The 22,190-nt window shown below is 36.4% G+C and overlaps 1 protein-coding gene across 3 annotated transcripts; it reads right to left on the bottom strand.

Moving 5' to 3' along the window:
• Positions 1 to 120: 120 nt before the first annotated feature.
• On the bottom strand, positions 121 to 20,993 carry LOC148873224 (uncharacterized). 3 transcript variants are annotated; one of them, XM_088963559.1, is made up of 13 exons: positions 20,663 to 20,949; positions 20,224 to 20,318; positions 19,942 to 19,999; positions 18,952 to 19,067; positions 10,648 to 10,842; positions 5,729 to 5,805; positions 2,888 to 2,970; positions 2,672 to 2,723; positions 2,292 to 2,360; positions 1,158 to 1,244; positions 991 to 1,052; positions 511 to 638; positions 121 to 387 (listed from the first exon to the last, which is right to left on the bottom strand). In XM_088963559.1, exons 4-13 carry the CDS (start codon positions 19,034 to 19,036, stop codon positions 308 to 310), a joined length of 918 nt encoding a protein of 305 aa, XP_088819685.1. In that variant the 5' UTR covers positions 19,037 to 19,067; positions 19,942 to 19,999; positions 20,224 to 20,318; positions 20,663 to 20,949; the 3' UTR covers positions 121 to 307. The 3 variants fall into 3 exon arrangements, with proteins under 3 accessions (XP_088819685.1, XP_088819683.1, XP_088819684.1); XM_088963557.1 differs by lacking the exon at positions 18,952 to 19,067 and having other exon boundaries at positions 20,663 to 20,993; XM_088963558.1 differs by lacking the exon at positions 18,952 to 19,067 and having other exon boundaries at positions 121 to 384; positions 20,663 to 20,990.
• Between the last annotated feature and the right edge of the window lie 1,197 nt (positions 20,994 to 22,190).

Below are 22,190 nucleotides of genomic sequence, written 5' to 3'. Positions count from 1 at the left end.
TGTTTTACGTCAAGCAACTCCCGATATAGCAAACTGTCTTGTATCTCACCACCATGCACTTCATGAGACGAGCAACAAGTGTTCAATTTTTACTGCAAATATATACATCATGATCACACATGGAGTAACGTCTAATATTTTATTTCGATTAATGAATAAAAAAAGTAGAACCAGCATTCTGACTTGGTGGAGGAAAACAAAATAGCCTAGAGTATGAACATACATTTTACCAATGAAAATAACTACATTTCTTGCTTAGAAGAAACGTTTGTGTGGTGTATATCATCACCCCTGCCATAAATATGGACTAAACCTGCACCTCCACTCGTGACAGCAACAGTACTTCATACTCGCTGCCAATGGGCTTGTAGTAAGGACGTTTCCCTACTGCCACAAAAAAAATAAATTCTGTCAATGTCTCTTTACTTATTCATCCTTTCTGAAGTTCTTGTTGCTGCTATCTGTTGCCAACCACTTCTGCAGGAGCAGTGGGTGCATAATCTTGTTTACCATCTGATTTGGAGCTCTCTACTGTAGACCCATGACAATGTTCTATACCGGCCTCCTCATCCCTCTCCGTTCTTTGATTTGCGGGATCCTCAGTCGCCTCAGCTCCAGTACCATCCTCTTTTACACCACTGAAGAAAACCACCAGAACCAAGGTCACGATTATGTTAATGAAAATCAAATAACATAGACCATTGCTAAAGGCCTAGGGAGATTCTCAGTATCCTATTTCGTTCTTTGTACTTGACTCCAAAAGTCTAACCATTTAATTATGACAATACAAACTACAATAGTTTTCTAGACAAGGAAGACAGTAGTACTGAGAGACATGAGATTCGATATCAAGGAGTTGACATAATTTGGTGAGACATGTTTCAAAGGCCACGAAAAATAGTTTAATGGATCAACACGGTAGCCAAGCTTTGATCACAATAAATTAACAAACAAAAGTAAATAAAGATGTGATGCCCCGGTAGAAGATACCCAGAATAAATAACAAGTCCAACAGCAACAGCAGCAAAGGCTATGAAGTACATCCAGTCGACCTGAAGACGCAAAACCATAATTTAGAAACTCATTTCAGTAAGCCTTCAGCATTTACTTAAATCTGATGATAAGAGGACTAATATTGTATGTTTTAACAGTCAAACCTTCTCATGGTATGCAAAGATGCGGATAAGGACAGCCCACATATCTGAAGTAAGCAGAGAGAGGTTCAGCATAGTGGAACCACTGAGCTGCAAGGAGTGAAAGAGAGCTTAGGAACTAATGATTCTAGTAATTGCAGAAAATAAGGCAGGTCATAAGATTATATTGCTAATTTACATACTACTGCTACATTCCTGTAAACAGTATTACCATGTTAAGGAGGCTCGATTAATTAAAGACAAATAAGAAACCTTTTATATTACCAAGAACACAATAGTTTGAGGGGATTAATTTCCTTCAGCATAAGAGATGGAGTTCAAAGACAAGGAACATGCTAAAAGAAATCCACTTAGTAATAGTAAATTTCGTAATTTTATCTTGCAATTTTTGGCAAAGTGAAAATATGTACTTTTTACATTATCTCAAAATATTTAAATTTTTGCAAATTGATTTTATATTTTTTAGTTTCATTCTCCAACTTAAAAGTTCCAAATCCCATTCTATCTTGATGCGGTGATGCCTAGTATCATAGCTGATGCAATCATCTTTCATTATATCTAAGCATTCTGTGAGAAAAGGGATCATTGCTTGGTGTAATGGTAAAACCTTGGGCTGGCAAGTATGAGAACACAGGTTCAAGTCTGAGAGTGACCACTTTGTGCAAAAAATATGACAAAGGTTAGGACGGTATCCAGTCCACCCCTCCCAAGATACCAGATAGTTGGGACAGACATTGGGTAATGGCCTTGTTATCCATGTTGGGCATGTGCCAGAGTATTACATTCCATGGATTCTTGAGGACACTTCAACATAACCTATCTTTTTTATCACGTAGTTTGTTTGACGTAAATGAATGGCTAATGTATGAGAAAATGATATTTTTCGTAACGTTTGGAATGTTTAAAATGTTTGAATTCAAAAAGTATGCATTATTTTAATGGTATAGATGTGTCTGTGAGTCCATGTTTTCTCATCTTGCTGGCTTGGACTCTTGAACATGCACTGGATTATGACTCCCATGTCCAAGTCCATGCAATATTGACTTAAAATCATTGGATAAGCCATAAAACCAAGTATTTAATGCAAAAATTAACTATAACGCATATACAGTATAGAAAATCAGCTATTGCACATACCTTCAATAAGATTGGCACTGATGAGTAAAAAAGAAACATTGCAATGGCATACCCAATAAAAGGAAGCACCTGAACCAAATAAACAAGAGAAGAATCGTTAAGTCAAAATCTTGATCTGCCTAGATATCTTTCCCACTCTTGACATGGAAAAGTTGCATGCATGGTTATCACCATGAAATTACTTTGCAAGTGACAGGTATTGAATCCAGGACATATGTTTGTTGCTCTGCAATTTTCTGTTTTTTTTTTTTTGTATTTTATTACATTGTAGAAAATTAGGAGTTGTTAAATTGACAAGAATTGCATCATCTGTTGTGCACCATGCTTGTGTGTCTATGTCATCATCTATTGTTCATGTATGAGAGAGAGAGAGAGCATACCGCCCCAGAAGACCAGTGGATAGAACGGAGCTCCTGACGCTCAAGAATGCTTCTAAAATAAACTTATTAAGGGCACACCCTGTGATTACATATCTTATTGGAGTACAACATCAAAAGGTGCAACTTTGCGAATATCGAATGCCATGTCGTTTAGTTTATGATGATTTGAAAAGACCATATGATGATATCACTAATTCGATGTTAAGTTTAGGATACATTTGGCAAGCACTGACAACAGCTCCAAAAAGTCCTAACATTGCCATAAGCTCTATTCTATCAGCATTTGTCACTAGAAATTCCTGCACAAAAAGGAATTTTTAACTCGTTGAAAAAAAAAACATCATCTATAAGAATCCATTTGGTCAAAGGAAATGATTTAATCATGGTAATATTCAAATATGGATATTGTTTTGATAAGTAATGGAGATTTTATGAAAAAACAATCAAAAGACACAGAAAGTACTCCCCACAAGAAGGCAGTGTAGAGATAGAGTTAGCCGAGGAGGCTATTTTTGTATTTTTACCTCTTGCTTTATTTTATTTTATCTTGTACACTATTTGTTCTCTTGTACACTAAGGACAATTTGGTCCTTTTACAGTTTAATATAAATATCTTTCTTAGGGTGTCAATCTCTCAGTTGGACACACCCACAAATCTGCTGCTGTCTCTCCTTTTTCCTGGGTTTACAGACTAAGATCAGACTCTGACATGGTATCAGAGCAGGTCATAATCTGATCTACTGAGTTTACTTCTTTGTCCTTTGAATCTTTTGGCATCTAGGGGTCTTCCTAACAATACTTGGGAACCCTTTAGTGCCCTAGAATATTCTCTCCCAAGGCTTTTTCGATCAGACCTTGACAGATCTGAAATCTGGAAGTCTGTACCACCAGATTTACTTCTTTTCTTCGATCTGCACTTGGAGATATCAGATCTGCTTGAAACTCAAGATCTAGTGTTGCCCAGAGGAGTTCTTGTGATCCTCTTCAGCCTGGTTGAAATCGGTTTGGTTTAAGAAGGGTTTTATTCTTTACTTAGTTCAGCATACTGTGACAATTTCCTTTTTCGGACATCTGAGTGAAAGGTACTTTCCCATCATCATCTCTTATTCGATTTCTGATATCAGTCTTGGAAATCAGTATTTTTTTTTATGCTAATGGCTTCAGAAAGAATGGATGTCCTTCTTGTTAAATTTAATGGATTGAATTATGCATTGTGGAAGTTTAACTTCCAATTTCATGTTGAGGCAAAGGGTCTTTGGGGCTATTTAGATGGAACCATGGTTCAAAGTATCGATACGATATGCCCGATCGTATCTTTTGAAAAAGATACGGTCCAAAACGCCTGTTTCTAGGAGTTTCGGACCCCAATTATTTTTAATAAGAAAAAGCATGCTAAAAGCTTCCCAAAAAACCAAAATTTGAAAAAAAAAGACAAAAAAATAGAGTTTCGGCCGTTCTAAGTGCCGATACGATACGATCGAAACTCGTATCTTATCGATACTTTGAACCTTGGGTGGAACTACACCTAAACCTGATGACTCAAGCATTAAGGCTTTAAATCAGTTGAAAATTGATAATACAAAGATTGCATCATGGATTCTTGGATTGGTTGAGGTTGACATTGCCACTCCTATGAGACGTTATAGAACAGCTTACGAGATGTATGAGTATCTCGAGAAGGTATATCAGCAATCAAACACCTCTAGACAATACCAAATAGAGGTTGATATCTTCTCATACTATCAGGGAGAGAGAAAAGTCCATGAACACTATGCAGGGTTTATTAACCTCTAGACAGAATATGAGTTAGTACACATGGGAAAGGATCTGTCGGATTGTTGCGTGAAGTATATAAAGGAACACTTTGATAAAAGGAAGGTTATGCATTTGCTAATGCATCTTAGACCTGAATTTGAAGTTGTCAAGTCTAAAATCCTGAGCCGATGAACACTTCCTGATTTAGATACTATTCTAAGGGAAATTTGAGAGCTGAAACCAGATTTGCTACACAGACCACACTTGATGGGAGGAAAGACTCCAACATTGATGCTGTTTTTCTAGCAACTAAATCAAAAGGGAAGGATTTCTCCCAAATTCAGTGTTATGAATGCAAAGAGTTGGAGGCTGCTTGATTGGTTGTATTCTAATGATAGATAGGTATGTATTTGGAGTGGGAATGTTGCTTTGTGGGAAGCGGTGATGCCTTGACACCTGAGACTATACCCCTTCTTTTATCTTATTTTTTAATTAGTTTTCTTTATATGTGTATGTAATTACGCATTTAATTTTTTAATCAAAAAAAAAAAAATCCTACTTTATCTACACAAAATTCCATCATATGATTCAGTGGATTGACCAATTTAACAGGCTTTTCCTCATCCATTTTCAAATCAGTGCTGATGCCTGATGGTCAACTCAACTCAATTCAGCCTTAAATCCAGCTATTTTAGGATGGCTACACAAATAGTTTCCTGCCAAAGAACCATGTAAAATGATTCAGGATTCGTATTCATATTGGATAGGCTAAAGGTTTCTTCTGCTGGCTGCCAAACTGACAGAACCCTCCTTTCACTGTTCTTCAAACCAATTCTGAAGCAAACTTAAATGTCAGATGTAAAGAGCACCATATATTCTAGTATTCTACTACATTAACCAATGTAATTTTGGACCACATCATTTACCAGTTCTGACCTAACTGATATAAATATAAATTAAATTCAGAGACCTTAATATGATCCACCACAAAAAAAATTATCTAGGTGACTTGAAATAAAAAGGGTATCACATTTTAGTCCTTAAAATTAGCATATCACAAGAAAATCAGGTATCATTTTTTAAAGAAGGCCACTTCTCAATGTTGGTGTTGGGTATCCAGTGTCTTCACACGGGTGGAATGGATTCGGATCTAACCTTCAGAATTTTTAGCATGAAGTGGCCATGAACCCATATTTTCGTCCTCAGCTCAAGATTTTGCCATCAGACTAAACAATGGCCCCATAAACCTCTATGAACTATGTTATTTTCCAACATAAATGAAATAGTAGTAAAGTAGCAAACCTCGCTAACATTACTGACTGCATAAAGCATGGATCCAGCAATCACAAGCAAATCTCCTTTAACAGGATTGCTCCCACCTAGAATATATTCAACATAGCTTTAAGATCAGTAGATAAATAATTTATTGTACACAAATTAGTATGAGGAAAACTTGTCAAATAGGGATCAAAATCAGATTAATCAAATATGAAACATCAAATTTACGGAAGCATGGCATTCCATCATGAATATTGAGAATTGCAACTGATCATTTGGAATTCTACCTATTTTTACAAATTTACAACTAGTTGAAGATAGGGCCCTAGTTAGAGGAACAGAAAAACAAGATTTTTGCATATAATCAATATAGTTGGGAAAGGTTGCTACAATGAATCATTTTCCAGAAATTTAAATGAATTTTCACAAGCTTCCTATTTGGAGGGAAGCATATTCTAGAAAACAGAGTTTAGAACCACATATGTTTCTTGATGTTATACAGTGTTTTAAAAGCACAAGGTGCAAAAAAAGCACAAGGGCCAATTTGTGCCTGAGGCGCAAGGCAATGCACACACCTTTTTAAGAAAGGCACAAAGTTACAAAAAATAAAAAATAAAAACTAAAAAATAAAAAAAAATCAGAAATTTAAAAAAAAAATGCCAAAAATGCAAAAAAAAATTAAAAAAATATTAAGCATAATGTTAATAAAAAAGTATACTTAAATTTTGGAATAAATGTTTCAAAAAACCTATTATCTAAAATTAAAATACATAAACATAACATGTAAAGCAAATGAAAATTTAAAAATAAAAGCAAACATATAAAGCATTTTCAAGCATGTAAAACCCACAATCTCTCTTTTTCTTAATTGCATTGCTTCAAGTAGCTATTGTGATGTAAAACATATTGCATTATTGATTCTATGAGTCGCCTTTGTTCCACACCCCTCGAGGCAAGCCCAAACAAGTCTATGTTAGGGTCTGAAATTCTTATTTCTCACATAAAAAATAATGATTTTTTAACTTTCATTGCCTTTTAAGAAGATGTTTTGTTGCAATGAATGAATGAACAACATTAGCAAATAGGGGGTCCTCTCTTGAATTTGTGTGTATACCCAGGAGTGTTAGTGAGGCTCTCTCCAAACTTGAGTGAAAGACAACATTGCAAGAGGAAATGGAAGCATTGATTAAAAATCAGAGATGGGAGTTAGTGGATTTACCTGATGGCAACGAGGCAATTGGGTGTAGATGGGTTTATACAGTGAAGTACAAGGCTGATCAAAATATAGAAAGGTACAAGGCAGGGCTGGTTGCAAAAGGGTACACTCAGACTTATGGGATAGACTACATGGAGACCTTTGTACCGGTGGCCAAGATGAATTCAGTTCAGATCCTCTTATCTTTGGCAGCTACCTACTGTTGGCCCCTCTTCCAACTTGATGTGAAGAATGCCTTTCTTAATGGAGATTTGTAGGAGGTGTACATGGACCTTCAGCTGGATTTTATAGTGATGTGACCAAAGGAAAGGTATGTAGGTTAAAGAAGTCTTTATGTGGTTTGAAGCAATCACCTAGAGCAATTTGACAGGTTTAGGAAAGCATTGACTGTATTTGGCTATACTCAAACTCAATCTGATCATAGTTTGTTTATGAAGAGAAGGAGATCACTGGTGCCTGTGATGATAGTGTACGTGGATGATATTGTAGTAACAAGAAATGATCTGAAAGAAATTGATGCCTTGAAAAAGAACCTACACAAGGAGTTTGAGATTAAGGACCTTGGGGAGCTGAAGCATTTTTGGGCATTGTAGTGGCGAGGTCCAAGCACGGAATCTTCATTTCACAGAGGAAGTATGTTTTGGACCTATAGGAGACAAGAAAAATTGGAGCAAAACCAACAAATACACCTATTGATCAGAATCACAGAATGAATGCTTTAGATGGTGAGCTAATGAAGGATGTTGGAAGATATCAGAGATTGGTGAGCTAGTTGCTATACTTGTGTATGACATCACTAGATATCTCCTATGTAGTTAGTGTGGTAAGTCAATACACGCATGCCCCACGGGTTCAACACTAGGAGGCTATTGACAGGATACTTGCCTATTTGAAAGGACACCCAAGCAGAGGCATATTGTTTGTTGGCCAAGGACATTTGAAGTTAGAAGCTTACACAGATGCTAATTGAGCAGGATGCCTATACGACAAGATAACTACATCATGAGTTTGCACTCTTGTTGAAGGTAGTCTAATTTCATGGAAGAGTAAGAAACAATCAATTGTAACAAAGTCAAGTGCAAAAGCTAAATACAAAGCTATGGCACATGGTGTTTCAGAGCTCCTTTAGGTCCAATCCATGTTATGAGAGATTGGAACAGAGGCAAAAGAACCTATGATGTTGCATTGTGATAATCAAGCAGCAATTAGCATTGCCCTTAACCCAGTTCAGCATGATAGGTTGAAGCATATATAAGTGGATAGACACTTTATAAGGGAAAGGGTGACATCCGGAGAAGTGTGCCTACCATATGTTGCATTTGACCTACAGCTAACTGATGTTCTCACAAAAGGTGTTACAATAAACAAGCTTGAACATGATATATGCAAGTTGGGAATGCGTAACATCTATTACCAACTTGAGGAGGAGTGTTGAGAGTGGGCTGATAACACTTGTTTTTATTCTAATGCTTAGTTAGAGTTATTGGGCCCAAGGCCCATTAGTTTATGTTTTATTAAGAGTGTCTTTTATGTGCACTGATAAAAAAAAAAAAAAAGTGTCTTTTATGTGCTTTTAGTAGTAACCAACTTACTAAGGGTATACGTGTCATTGTAGTCTTTTTTTTTTTGGATGAATATACAAGTTAATGAAAGGGGCAGCCAAATTAGTTTTTTTGGCTTTCTCCCATTCCTTTCTATTTCTCTCCTCTACTATTCTCTGCAGAATTCTCTTTTCTCTTCCTTTTCTTTAACAGGTTACAAATCAGACTGGAGCTTTGCAGTTTCTACTACTCCAGCCCAATTGGGGTAAGAGATTCTTAAGGACAGAAGTGAATGCCCTAGCCCAAGGTCTCAGACCGGCAAAACAATGGGGACTGCAATAGTTAGAAGTGGAAGGAGACTCTAAACAAGAAACCTACGCAGTCCTTCAAACAACCTCTAAGAGAAATTATATGCTTAGCAAGGGAGCTTAGGGTGCAGTTTAGATGGACTAGAAGACTAGCAAATTGAATGGTTGAAGCTTTAGCTAAGCAAAGAATCAATAATGAGGCCTTATTTTGGGCTTGTTTGTAAGACTACTTGTTTTTGAGGGTTCATCATCCATTCTCTTTGGGTGGTGACAGTTGTACTCTTTATTTAATCTAATCAATGAAAGTAACCGTTCCTTATCGAAAAAAAAAAAAAAAAAGAAAGTTGGTGCTTAAGAAATTTGTCTTCCTTTTCAAAAAATCAATTAGTCATATGAGGAAGGACAAGGAATCTGCAGTGTGGAAGCCTCTGCCTGAAGGTTGGGCAAATCTAACTTTGATGGTAGCAGCCAAGGAAACCCAGGCCCTTCTGGGATAGGAGGGGTGCTGAGAGATAAGGAGAGCAACATTTTAGCTTTGTTTTCAGGCCCTGTGGGAACAGGAGACTCAAATAGAGCAGAGATTTTAGCGTCTGTACAAGGATTTCAGATTGCAGAACAATTAAGAGTTCAATACTTGGTAGTTGAAGGAAACTCCAAAATTGTTGTGGGATGGCTGACAGAGCTAGCTTCAGCTATGTGGTGATAATAGAGACTTATTGAGGAAAGTTAACTGGCTCACAAGAAATATGACAGTTACCTCTCTTTGGGTGGAAAGATCAGCAAATACCTTAGCGGATGGGCTAGCTAAGCAAGGGACTTCAAGGGATCATTTATTTTCGGCTACAATGTAATTTTATTTCTGTTTATTCCTGTTTTTAATTTGATGAAATACTTTGTTAGAAGAGGTAACAGCTCGTACCTCTTCATGGGTTTCCTGTATTGCCTTAATTCCTGAATTAATAAATCATTTTCATTCATCAAAAAAGAAAAAGGTAAAGGTGGTCAACATACTTGGCAAGTTGAATGTGAGACATATATGTTCCACTTGAGGGAGTGTGTGGACATACAGTGGATGTATAACATTATGTGTAAGGCAAGGATTAAAATATCAATACAATACACCCATATCGAGGTGTATCATACCCATACCAATGCACCCAAATACAGGTGGGTACACTGATACAAAAAGTTCTTGAAAACTTTAAAACATAAGGTGGGACCCTCTAATAACTATATAATTAAAAAGTAAAAAGAACTTAAAAAAAAAAACTGTGTATCATCCATATCAATACGCACCAATACCCAGTTTGTGTATTGTGTGTATCGATATTCTAATCCTTGGTATAAGGGTATTCTTGTCTTTTTACTAATTATAACCTCGCATATATAATAAAATAGAGTTGGGCAGACTCAACCAACTTATTCTGTTCTCTCAAAAACTCTCCACTTTTTTCTCTCTTCTCTCTTTTACTCTCTTTATCTCTTTCTGTTTGCCCCATTATTTTTCATTAGACATATTCCCAATAACGTAAATAAAACCACAATAAGGGTAACATTTAGCTATTAGCCACCCTAAAAGAAACCACTCCACAAATGAAATAAAATATATGAACTGAAAAACAGATCCAACCACTTGAAGGGCAACTAACTTAAACCACAAGTAATAGAAAAACATAACACTTTTGTAACCACAATCAAATTGAGAAATAATACAATTTAATAACTTGCAACCACATTATGATAAATATCCAAAAACAAAATATGTTAGCCAAGACAATGGTGAAGTGAGAAAAAGGAAACAGCATATAAACATACAAGCACACAAGAAACAAGCCGAAATAATGAAGTGATGGTACTAGAACAAAACAAGAAATTTACCTGCCCGGTCACTTGCATGGACATCTGAAAAAATAACCAACACAAGACCAGCAACACAAACTGCTACACCTACAAATTTCCTGAATCTGTATTTTGTCTTCAAGAAAAACCAGGTAAGAAAAATGACACATGGGATTGTCCAACAATCCAGTAGCATGACACTCGTTAGTGATGTGTACTGATAAGCCTTCACCACTGCATAAAAGTGGAAGATCTAATCAACTTCTGGAAGTACAAAATAGTTAGGTGAAGGAGAATCTCATCAATATGCTAAGCCTAGGATGATGCACACACAAATTCTTCTTATAATTCCATAGAGAGCCAGGAAAGTGCCACATTGTCAAGACCCCAAAACACAACTAAAAGCTCGTCTTCCACCTCTATTTACCAGTATAAGCATTCTAAAAGATAGTGCAATTGTATTATCCTCCTTGCATATGTAGCTATGCAACTTAAACATGTACATGTGATTTACATGTGATATAAGAGTAAGGAAGGAATTTAAGGATAGATCCATCAAGTGTCTGACTCTGGTCCAAATTACCACATTGTAAATTATGGTTTATAGGGGCCATTGTTTGGTTTAATGATTTAGGCTCACAAGCATGAGAACACAGGTACAAGTCCGAGTGCTACCACTTTGTGCAAATAAAAAAAAAAATGCCAAAGGTTAGGTGCATAACTGCATATCCAGTCCACGCCTCCATATCATGGTGTGGAAATAAGAGAAAGAGTAGATATATGCCTAATGAATGGGAAAAGAGCAGTATGGATATATTTAAGAACGAAGGTGGTATACAAAGTTGTAATGACCATCATGGTAATAAACTCATGAGCCACATCATGTAACTCTGGGATAGAATAATTTTGCAAAGATTACAACATGAAACAAATAATTCAAAGAATCAATTTGGGTTTATGCCAGGGAGTTAAACCATCGAAGCTATCTTTCTTTCCAAATAATTGATAGAGAAGTTTAGAGAAATCTTCATATGGTGATCATTGATCTAGAGAAAGCATATAATAGATTCCCTATAAAAAATAATATGATATGTCTTAGAAAATAAAAGGAGGTCCAAATAGGTATGTAGACCTAACTAAGGATATGTAAGAGGGTGCAACAGCCAATGTGAGAGAAACCTACAGGAGAGAGATCAAATTTTACAGTTACAACGGGTCTTCACTCTTCACCAAGGTTCAGCACTTAGCCCTTATTTATTCACATTGACCATAGATGAATTGACTAAACATATATTTAGGAGGTCCCATGTGCTCATTGTTTGTTGATGACAATGTTTTAATTGATGAAACAAATTAATGATTAAATGAAAAATTAAATTTATGGACAAATACCTTGAAAACAAGAGGTTTTAAAATATGTAGGACTAAAACAAAATTTATGCTATAATTCAATAATAACAGGAGTGCAAATCAAGATACCCTTCGGATGGAGAGAAAGAGATAACTCAATGTGACCCTTTCCAGTACCTCAGTTCAATAGTTCATAACAAGAAATAGATTGAGGAAGGTGTCGCCCGTAGAATTACAGTACAACGGACAAAATGGATGGGTGCATCCAGAGTCTATATGATAGGTGAATACCACTTAAAATTAAAAGGAAAATTCTATAGAACAATTGTAAGGCCAGGTATGATGTACAAAGCAAAGTGTGGGGCAGTCAAGAAACAATATGCCCAAAACAATGTGTGGGAAAATGTGAATGCTGAGATGGATGAGTGGAAAAACTAGTAAGGATAGGGCTAGAAATGAAGTCATTTGAATCCAATATGTGATAAAATGAGAGGAATTAGATTAAGTTGGTTGTCACATACATAAAGGACCACCTACAGCACCTGTAAGAAGAAGTGATCTGTTACAAGTGGAAGACGATAGAAGGACTATGGACAAAGCAAAAAGGACAAGGGGGAAAGTAGTACCAGTAAGAAATGATTGATTTAAGTGTTCATAAAAATGGAAATGGCATTAAACAAAATGGAATGGCAAAACAGGATTTGTGTAATTGACACCATTTCGTTGGGATAATGCTTTGATGATGATGAAATATAGGGGTTTGTTAGCCTATTTTCAATTCGCCTAATTCTTCTTTCTCTTCTTCTTCTTCTTCTTTATCAACCCCCGAACTTTGGCAGGTTAAATTTTGCTAGTGTGCAGAGTAAATGATGTGAATTGAATACATTTTGAAAGGGTCACCTACAAAACATTTAACATGCTTCTAAATTTATAGAGGCAAAGTTTGGAACTTTTCAGCTTCTTGTCATCAATCTATCTCTTAGAGGAAAAGAGCACCCAAATTCAAGGGTTAACTATACTTTGGTCCAATTACCCAAAAAAATATAGAAAAAACTGTACCGTGGTCCCACATGGAAAAACAAATGATATGAACCAAGATTCGCAATAGCGACAGTATTTTGCAAAATATTACTAATTTCTTGTCCCTTTGCTGCAGCTATTTGGGATTGGTTCTTTTATTTGTTTAGATGCAGGTGGAATTTGCCAGTGAAGGTAAAAATGCTATTTGACTCATAAACCTTTGTTTGGCCCAATAAAAGGGGAAGGGTAGTGTGGCAGTGTACAAGAGCAGCGGTGATTTGGACCCTTTGGGAAGAAAGAAATGCAAGAATATTCAAAGAGGAAAGAAACAAAGAAAAAGTTTGGGATTGTGTTGACAAGGGTAATACATTAGCTGAAGACTTTGGACACTTTTCACCAATTCTCCTTTGATAATATTTGGAGGAATTGGTCAGTGGTGGCAAGTAGCTCCTCTAAGGACAGTTTAAAATTGACTTTCAAATCCCCTTCCTGAAGGTTACTTGAAGCTAAACTTTGATGGGAGCAGTCAAGGCAATCCAGGCCCTCTGGAATTGGAGGGATTCTTAGAGATTATGACGGTATTGTTTTTTTTTATCAATAACAGAATTCCATTAATTAATTAAAAATAAAATTACACGAGAGGAGAGGTAACCTTCCTTAACTCTCCTCACCGAAAAAAAAAATACAGAATACAATTGTGCCCAAAACATTTGATTCCTTCCCACCCCTTGTTTTGCAAGAACATCAGCAAACACATTAGCAGTTCTTTTTAACCAACAAACCTTGACCTCCATATCTTTAGTTAGCCACATGAATTTCTTCTTTTCACTGTTGAATATCCAGAAGCCACTCCCCTACTTTTGTAGCCAATCCACTACCAGCTTTGAATCACCTTCTATAATCAGTTTTTTCACATTCATATCCTTTGCCTTCTGCACCCCCTCCATCACAGCCAGAATCACAGCTCTTAATGAGTCTCCTAAAGCAATTGGTCCTGAATAAGCCAATAATTTTGCTTTCCTTATTCCTAAACACCACAACAATACCGGAAGGACATGGGTTGCCTGCACTACTTCCATCAAAATTTAATTTAATAAAATCATTAAATTAAATTTGTGTGTGGAGGATTTGAGAAGGTCTAGCCACTAGGACCATGTCTGCAAGTTAGATTTAAGAAAGCTTAGGACTTGGTGGATTGGAGTTTTCTTGTAGAGGTACTCCAGAGATGTGGTTTTGGAAAGATATGTTGTAAGTCGATCTTGGGTTGCATAAACTCCTGCCATTACTCAATGTTGGTCAATGATGTGGTCAAGGACTTCTTTCCAGCTTGTAGAGGCTTGAGACAAGGTGGTCCTCTATCATTGTTCCATTTCACCCTTGTATCTGTCTAGCTGATGTGTAATGTGTTTAGTCGTCTACTCTCAAAAGCTGACAGGTAGGAGATGTTTAGGGGTTGGAGAATAGGTAGGAATAATATTTCAGTTACCCATCCCCAACTTGCTGATGATATAATAATCTTTTGTGAAGGGGTGATCTAAGGATGGTAAGAAACCTTAAAGATGTCGTAAGAAACCTTAAAGATGTCATCAAACGTTTTGACCTGAATGTCAATTGGGATAAGAGCTATGTGGTGGGCATTAACTTGGATGAGAGAATTGTTGGCAATAGTGCAGAATGCTTAGGATGTCCTATTTCTTCTTGGCCTATGCCCTACCTAGGTCTCCCTTTAGGTGAAAACCCAAAGGAGAGTTGGTTCTAGATTCCGGTGTTGGAAATTTTTGAAAAAGATTGGCAACGTGGAAAAGGAATTACATCTCTTTAGGAGGAAGAGTTACCTTTGTTAATGCCACACTAGCTACCTTAGCGGTTTGCTTCCTTTCTGCCTTTAGAATTCCTTCTAGGGAGGCTAAGAAGTTAGAGAAGTTGATGATGAATTTTATTTGGGAGTCTAGGGAGGAAAAAAGGGCCATTTAATCAGGTGGGAGATGGTTTGTCAATCTAAAGAGAAAGGTGGGTTAGGCTTAGGGAATTTATCTTACCAGAGTGTGGCCTTGTTGGGGAAATGGTTGTGTAGATGGCCATTGGAGAGAGGAAGGTTATGGCATGAGAGGTAATTGACAGTATTCATGCTTGTTTGCATAATGGCTGGGATGCTGGTGTGTCACATTAGGCTACTTCAGCTTCACCTTGGAAAGCAATTTCCAAGGTGTGCAACATTATGGCATGAGGTAATTGACAGTATTCATGCTTGTTTGCATAGTGGTTGGAATGCTGGTGTGTCACATTAGGCTACTTCAACTTCACCTTGGAAAGCAAATTCCGGTTTCCTTCCTCTGTTTCTCGATTTTATAAGGTATGATGTTTGCTCTACAAACTCAATACGCTTTTGGGAATATGTTTTGGTGGGTAATTCAGCTCTAAAGGACCTTTTTCCCTCCCTTTACTCTATTTCCTTGTACAAAAAAGAAATTGTCTACAGGTATGTCTTTTCCTATCAATCCCTTCGCTTTAAATTGGGACTTTGATTTCCAAAGGGGATTGAGGGATAATGAGCTTGATTATGTTTTAGAACATCCTCATTCTTGGTAATGTCTATCTAGACCCTACCAATTGAGACAAAAGAATTTGGTCTCCCTCTCCAAAAGGTTCTTTCTCTATTGCTTCTTTCTTCAAGGCACTTTGTTCTACCTCTACTTCTTTGGACTTTCCCATTAAGGAACTTTGGACTAAGCCTATTCCCCTAAGATTTCTGTGTTTTACTAGGAAGCTTTCCATGGGAAAATTAATATTTTGGAGTTTGGACAATCTACAGCAGAAGGGATCTTTTATGTGATTAACCCTGTATTGGTGCACTCTTTGCAAATCAAATGGTGAGGTCCGTGAGGATTGATATTACTTGCTAATTTCCCTTCTGCTCTTTTTGGGTGCAGGTGGGTTCTTCCAACAGAAGTAAGACTATTGTTTAAGTCCTCAGCTTTTGTATGGCCTACTAAAAGAGGGAAGGTAATATGGAAATGTTTTAGGACGGCTTCTTTGTGGACAACCTAGAAGGAAAGAAATGTCGGGATCTTCCAAGATAAGGAAAGGAGTTTGCTAGAAGTCAAGGATTGCATTTTGACAAGGGTAATACATTGGTTGAAGACTATCATCTTGTTCCAGTCTTTCACCTTTGATGACTTATGGAGGTGTTGGTTGGTAGTGGCTAGCAGTTCACCTGATGGAGTTGTAAAACTTAATTTTGATGGTAGTAGTGGAGGTAACCCCTAGACCATCTGGTATTGGAGGGGTGATGAGAGGCAAGGATAGCAATATTATAGCTCTTTTCTCGGGTCCAATGGGAAGTGGAGATTCTACCAAAGCTGAATTACTAGCAGATATACAAGGGATTCAGCTAGCAAGTCAACTTGGTTTGTAAAATCTAATAATTGAAGGTGACTCTAAGGTGGCTGTGGCTTGGTTGATGGACCGGACTCAGTTGTATGGTGCTTCAAAGAACTCATAAAGAAAGTCAAGTGGTTAACAAAAAACCTAAATGCAAGATGCAATTGGATTCGTAGATTGGAAAACAAAATGATTAATTCTCTTGCAAAACAAGGGGTTAATAGGGATAACTTATTTTGGGCTGTTTTATAATTGCTAAATTCTGTATTTTTTTTTCCTTTTTGGCTAGTTTTAGCCTCTATCAAGAGTGAGGCTGCACCTTGTGCCTCCCTTAGGGATGCTTGTAACAGTTCTTTTGATTAATGAATTAATATTTCAAGGGGTTTTTATTGCTCAGTCCACCCCTAGAAATCTTAGCTCCACCGTACAGGTGGGATGAATCTTGACCGTGGATCGATGCCAAATTAACAGGCAGGATGCGCTTTATAGGGGGTGGGGGCTACTAGTAGACTAGGAGGGGGTTGTAATTTCAGATTTCTGAGGTGGATTGCAGTCTTTTTATCCCATATTTCAATTATCAAAAAAAAAAAAGGTAGAAGTAAACAGGTTTTGCACATTAGGTGGGGGATTCCACTTAATCACAAACAGTGAGAAAAACCATTCCCAGATAGTTTTAACAAAGCGGCAGGAGATTAATAAGTGAAAGCGAGTTTCTTCACTAGCCTGAGAGAGTACACCAATTTGGGGATAAGCACCACTTAGGTCATTTTAATTGGAATTGATCGCAACTATTAACTCTTTCCAAGAACCTCTCCCAACAAAAGCCTCCAATCCTTAGAGGAATAGGTTTACACTAAACCTCCTTAACAGAAAAAGGACAACCCAGACCATTAGAAGGTTGGTTTAGAGCCTAGAAGAACAAGGCACAAGAAAAAAAAAAAAAAAAAAAAAGAACAACAAAGGAGGAGAAAGTCCAGATACAACCATCAGAGCAAGAAGGATCCACAAAAAACCCTTCAAGGATCTAAAGCAAGTCCAAGACATCATTTAACTCTAAATCTGTTACACCCCTTTGTAAACCCAAACCCCAACCAAAGCCACTTCTTGAACTTGAGGGAATCTTATTTTTCTGTCTGTTTTATTTTCCTATTTAGGAGAGGCCACAGCTTGCACCTTTCCAAGGGATGTTTGTAATGCATTAATTCTGTTGAGATTAATAAATTCCTACTTTATCTATCAAAACAATGGATTCATTATTTAAAAAACAATTAGGTACAAGATGTAGAAAGGGAGAGACAAACTCTTTATCTCTCCCTAACTAAGAAGCATGTTTACAACAAAGCCCAAAACAATCAGTTCCTTCCCACCCCTTGTTTAGCCAATGTATCAACAAAAGAATTGGAATCTCTTTTCACACAATGTAAAATCACCTCCATTCCTTGTAACAGCCACATGATTTTCCTTTTCTCATAAATGTAGTGCAACCACCCAACGTCCTCTTCCTTTTGTAGCCAACTTATAACTAGCTTTTGACAGCTTTTGGATGTTCAGCTCCTTAGCATTTTGAATCCATTATAGCCAATATTTCAGCCCTCAACAAGTCATCCACCTCAATCAGACCTAAGTAGAGAGCAATAAGTCTTCCTCCCTTGTTTCTGAACACTCCTCCAATGCATGAAAGACCCAGATTTCCTTAATTGCTACCACCAAAATTCAGCTTTATAAACCCACCCGAGGGTGGAGACCAAGATGGCCTAACAACATCCTTGAGAGGAGCAGAATCAGCTACCCCCCCCCCACTTCCTCATCAAGTGGAGGGAGGTAGTCGCTTAATTTTTTTCCTATTTGATTTGTACAATTCTTTGCTATGGTTTTTGAGCCTTAAATGTGAAAATAGTGCAATTATATTTCTTCTAACAATCTCTTTAAGGTTTATCATCTAATTCCATGTTTCTAGAAAACTTTCCTGATTTTTAGATTTTCCAAAAATATTGGAAAATTAGCAAAATATCTCTGAAATTTCTCCAACTCTACATGGAAAAATGTCCATTGGTATCAAAATTACGAACCATGATATGAACAAGTTTTATTGTTTAGGTTTAAGCTTTCCTTAACAACTCAAAAAGTATTGTTTGACTTTTTCTTTTGTTCCACTAGAAACTCAATGAAGAATATTTTGGGCTATTTTGTAACAAAAATATTGGATTACTTATTGATGGTATACAAGTAATGCCCTCATATGATTCATTAATAATTGAAAAATGAAATTCTAATTGGAGATTTAAGAAAAAAAATATGTTCATATTCAATTTTAGGAATTCTAAATCCTATGTTTGGTTGTTCCACCTGAAATGTAAAGAAAAAGAAGGAATTTTTCCCTTACAACCACAGAGAAGGTGATCCTCAATCCAAGCCAGATAACTGGGAAAGGGAACACTTCTTTCCAGTTAAGTTTGGCAAAATTTTGGCCTGTTTAATAACTTGGTTAAGTGCAGGTTTGTATCAAATCCGAAGTCAGTAAATATGAACAGACCTAACCCAATCATCCTTTTAGAAAAGAGTATAGTTAGTACTGGAAAAAAAAAAACTTACTGTATTCTCCCCACATCCCAGGCTCACTGATTATACCCAACAATAACAGAATAACTTTCAGACCAAGCAAAGGACCAAGTTGCATTTTCCATTCATTAGTTTGTGGAGGATCACAACTGAAATGGCATGAAGAAAATTTTAAACGGTGTCAATAATACCTCCAAACATTAAGACTGAATAGAAAACCTTTCCTTCTGAAAGTTTCTTAAAGGAAAACACTGAAATTATTTTGCATGAAAACATATAGAAGCTAAAGTAAAACCAGATAAAGATTAGTTAAAGTAATCAGTAATGTTCATTTGTTAGGGAAGAAAAGAAGATATTGGTATGAAAGCACCCAAATGGGTCCATTCTTTCTGCAAACTAACGGATTCGTTTACTAAAAACCAGTTTCCTTTAACAAGTACAGGTCAATTCTTCTCAAAATGGAAGAATATATAGGAAGAAAGGCACAGTTACTTCTATTATACATTTATTGAATGTGGATGCAAAACTAAAAGATGGTTTTGCTCAAAAGATAATCTGTAGTTAATATTTCTTAGTGACTTTCCTGGAAAAGCTAGTGCATATGATGGCAGTAATGAACAACAGCTCATCATTATAATTGCAAAGATAATTAGTTGAAGCCAACCCATACAATATATGTGCCATTACCCTGGGAAGGTGTGAACTGGATATGCACCTAACCTTGAGCATTTTCTTGCACAGAGTGGCTGCATGGAGAATGCAACCCATGTTCTCATGCTTGTCAGCATGAGATTTTACCATTGTACCAAGCAATGGCCCCTAATACAATGTGGTAGATAGTATACAATAAATTTAGTATATAACCAATAGTTTGATAAAATACTAGTCTCAATATTAATACAACTGGTACTGAAATCAAATAAAAAAATGGAAAGCACAGGTCATGGAAAACCATCCCATGTATAAGGTGAATTATAAGTTATATATGAGCATGTTTATTAATTATTACCATGTTAAACTCACCAAGAAAATTGGCCTCAACATCAACTACAGAAAGCAGTAAATAGTAATACCATTTTGCCTACACAAAATCAAAGAGGAAATTAGAAATAGCAAAATTCTACAATCCATGGTGAGTAACAATAGAAAAACCAAATTCCCAAAGGCAGTACAATTCTGTACTTCAAGGCAAGATAACAAAAGGGAGAGCCCACAAAAAAAAATGAATATCACAAACCATATGCACCTTCATTAATGTATAGTTTATAAAAGATTTGGAAAACATATAGAAAGATGAATAAGAACCTTGAGTCCTTTCTTTCGGTGGATCACCAAGCTTCCATAGAATATTGCCAAGAGCACATAGTTCAGAAAAGATTGCGAGGTCGGTGCATTGATTCCTAGAAAAAAACGAAAAAGAACAAATACGCAAAATCAAAAGGAAATCAACTGTACTAACAACACCTAATTTTTATTTACAAGCAAATAAATAAATTGGAGAAAGCAAAAAAACAAAAAGAAAAAAGGATGGAGAAAAAGAATTCCAAAACAACAGAAAAAAGCATTACTGTATCTAAAACAATTTAAAAAAAAATGTTAGAGAGAGAGTGAGAATTGAAAAGTCTGATAGATAAGCTAAAACCCATTGAGACAAACGATAAACTATAACAAGAAACGACAGGTTGGAACCATTAGAAATGAGAAATCAGAAAAAGAATCACAACTCAAGCCAGAGAAAGCAAACCTCTTCTGGCGAGCTCAGAAGAGGAAAAACCAGTCGAAGTGATCAGGAGCGAGAGAAACTGCCCCAACCCAAGACCTACCAGCGTCTTCCTCGTCCAAAACCTCTTAAAATCCACCATTTCCTCTCTGTGCCACTCTCAGTCTCTCACGGAGGAGTTCAAAGTTCAGACGCAAGTCCGAGTCACAACTTACAACTAAACTCTGTATCCAGGCGACGAAAGAAAAACCAAATTCTGTTACTTCCCGTCGCTCCCGATGTTCCACTAAGACAAGGGAAGCGGGAAGCCTATAAACGGCGACATTTTTTATTATTTTATAAATGATATATAGTCGAACGGTCGAACCCTTTGCAGAAGACTGATAAAGGAGTATATGGGCCCACCAAAGGAGTTGGAATAGATTATTTTGAGCCGTTGAATTTTTATCAGTGACTTTTTTAATTTATAGTATTATTATTACGTTATGTTTATACCTTTCTTTTCTTTTCTTGCTTCTTGATTTTATTTTGAGCCGTTGAATTTTTTATGACTTTTTTTAATTTATGGTATTATTTTAATATTAATATGTTTATAATTATAACTTCCTTTTTTTGTTTTGGCTTCGTGATATAACTTTATAAGTTGATATTACTAAATTCAGATTCCCGTCATAAAAAACTTTGGCTGCCTAGTGCCTACGCTCCCCGGGATGGGATCTCCCCACATTAAAATCCGTCCCAATGTAGTCCGTCTCCACATCTCACATTTCACCCTGAGGGGTAGGAGTAGGCACCGGGCAATGTTATCAATAAAATGCTTCAAAACATGAATTTGGCATTGAAAGTCTGATCTTGCATTCCTTTTATATCTTTAGGGATGGATTCCCATTTGTTCTAAAACTAGGGATGACAACGGGGTGGTTTGTGGAGGGTTTTGTAAATTTGAGATTCTATTCGTCTTCTTAAATCTCCCAATCTATATCTGCCCCAAAATTCATAGCGGTGGTTGAATTTTGAGAATCCAAACCTTATACGTACATATAAATGCAAAACCCTCCTCACATTCAAGGATATGGCGGATTGGATTTAAAACATGTATCTAATTTCTTATTATTTCTTGTCATCTATAAATAATAAATAATAAAATAACACAAATAAATAATAAATTTTCTAATTATTTGATTAAAACATGTAGAAAATGCATGAACAATCAATTATCTTTTACATAAAATTCAAAAATATTATTAAATTCAACACTTGGTAGTTGGTACATAAAGTTTATATGTTTTTTAACAATATGTCAATTGGGTTTAGCTTAATAGTAACACTATACCCTACCTACCCGTACCTATACGGGTTATAGAATCTTAAAACTCGTCCCCGCCCCAAAACCCGTCCTTCAAGTAAAAAAAAAAAAAAAAAAAAAACACCCCATCAGATAGAATAGGAGCAAATACCCACCAGGTAGGGTAGAAATCGCCATCCCTATCTAAAACATATTGACCAAGTTTAGATGGTCTAATTAGATTCGCTTGGTCTCAAAGCCTTTAAA

Source organism: Nelumbo lutea, chromosome 1 (genome assembly GCF_056320005.1).
Source record: "Nelumbo lutea isolate HS-2025 chromosome 1, American lotus-T2T, whole genome shotgun sequence".
Classification (NCBI taxonomy): Eukaryota; Viridiplantae; Streptophyta; class Magnoliopsida; order Proteales; family Nelumbonaceae; genus Nelumbo; species Nelumbo lutea.
Note: the sequence above shows the minus strand (reverse complement) of the source record. Positions and strands in the feature narration are given on the sequence as shown.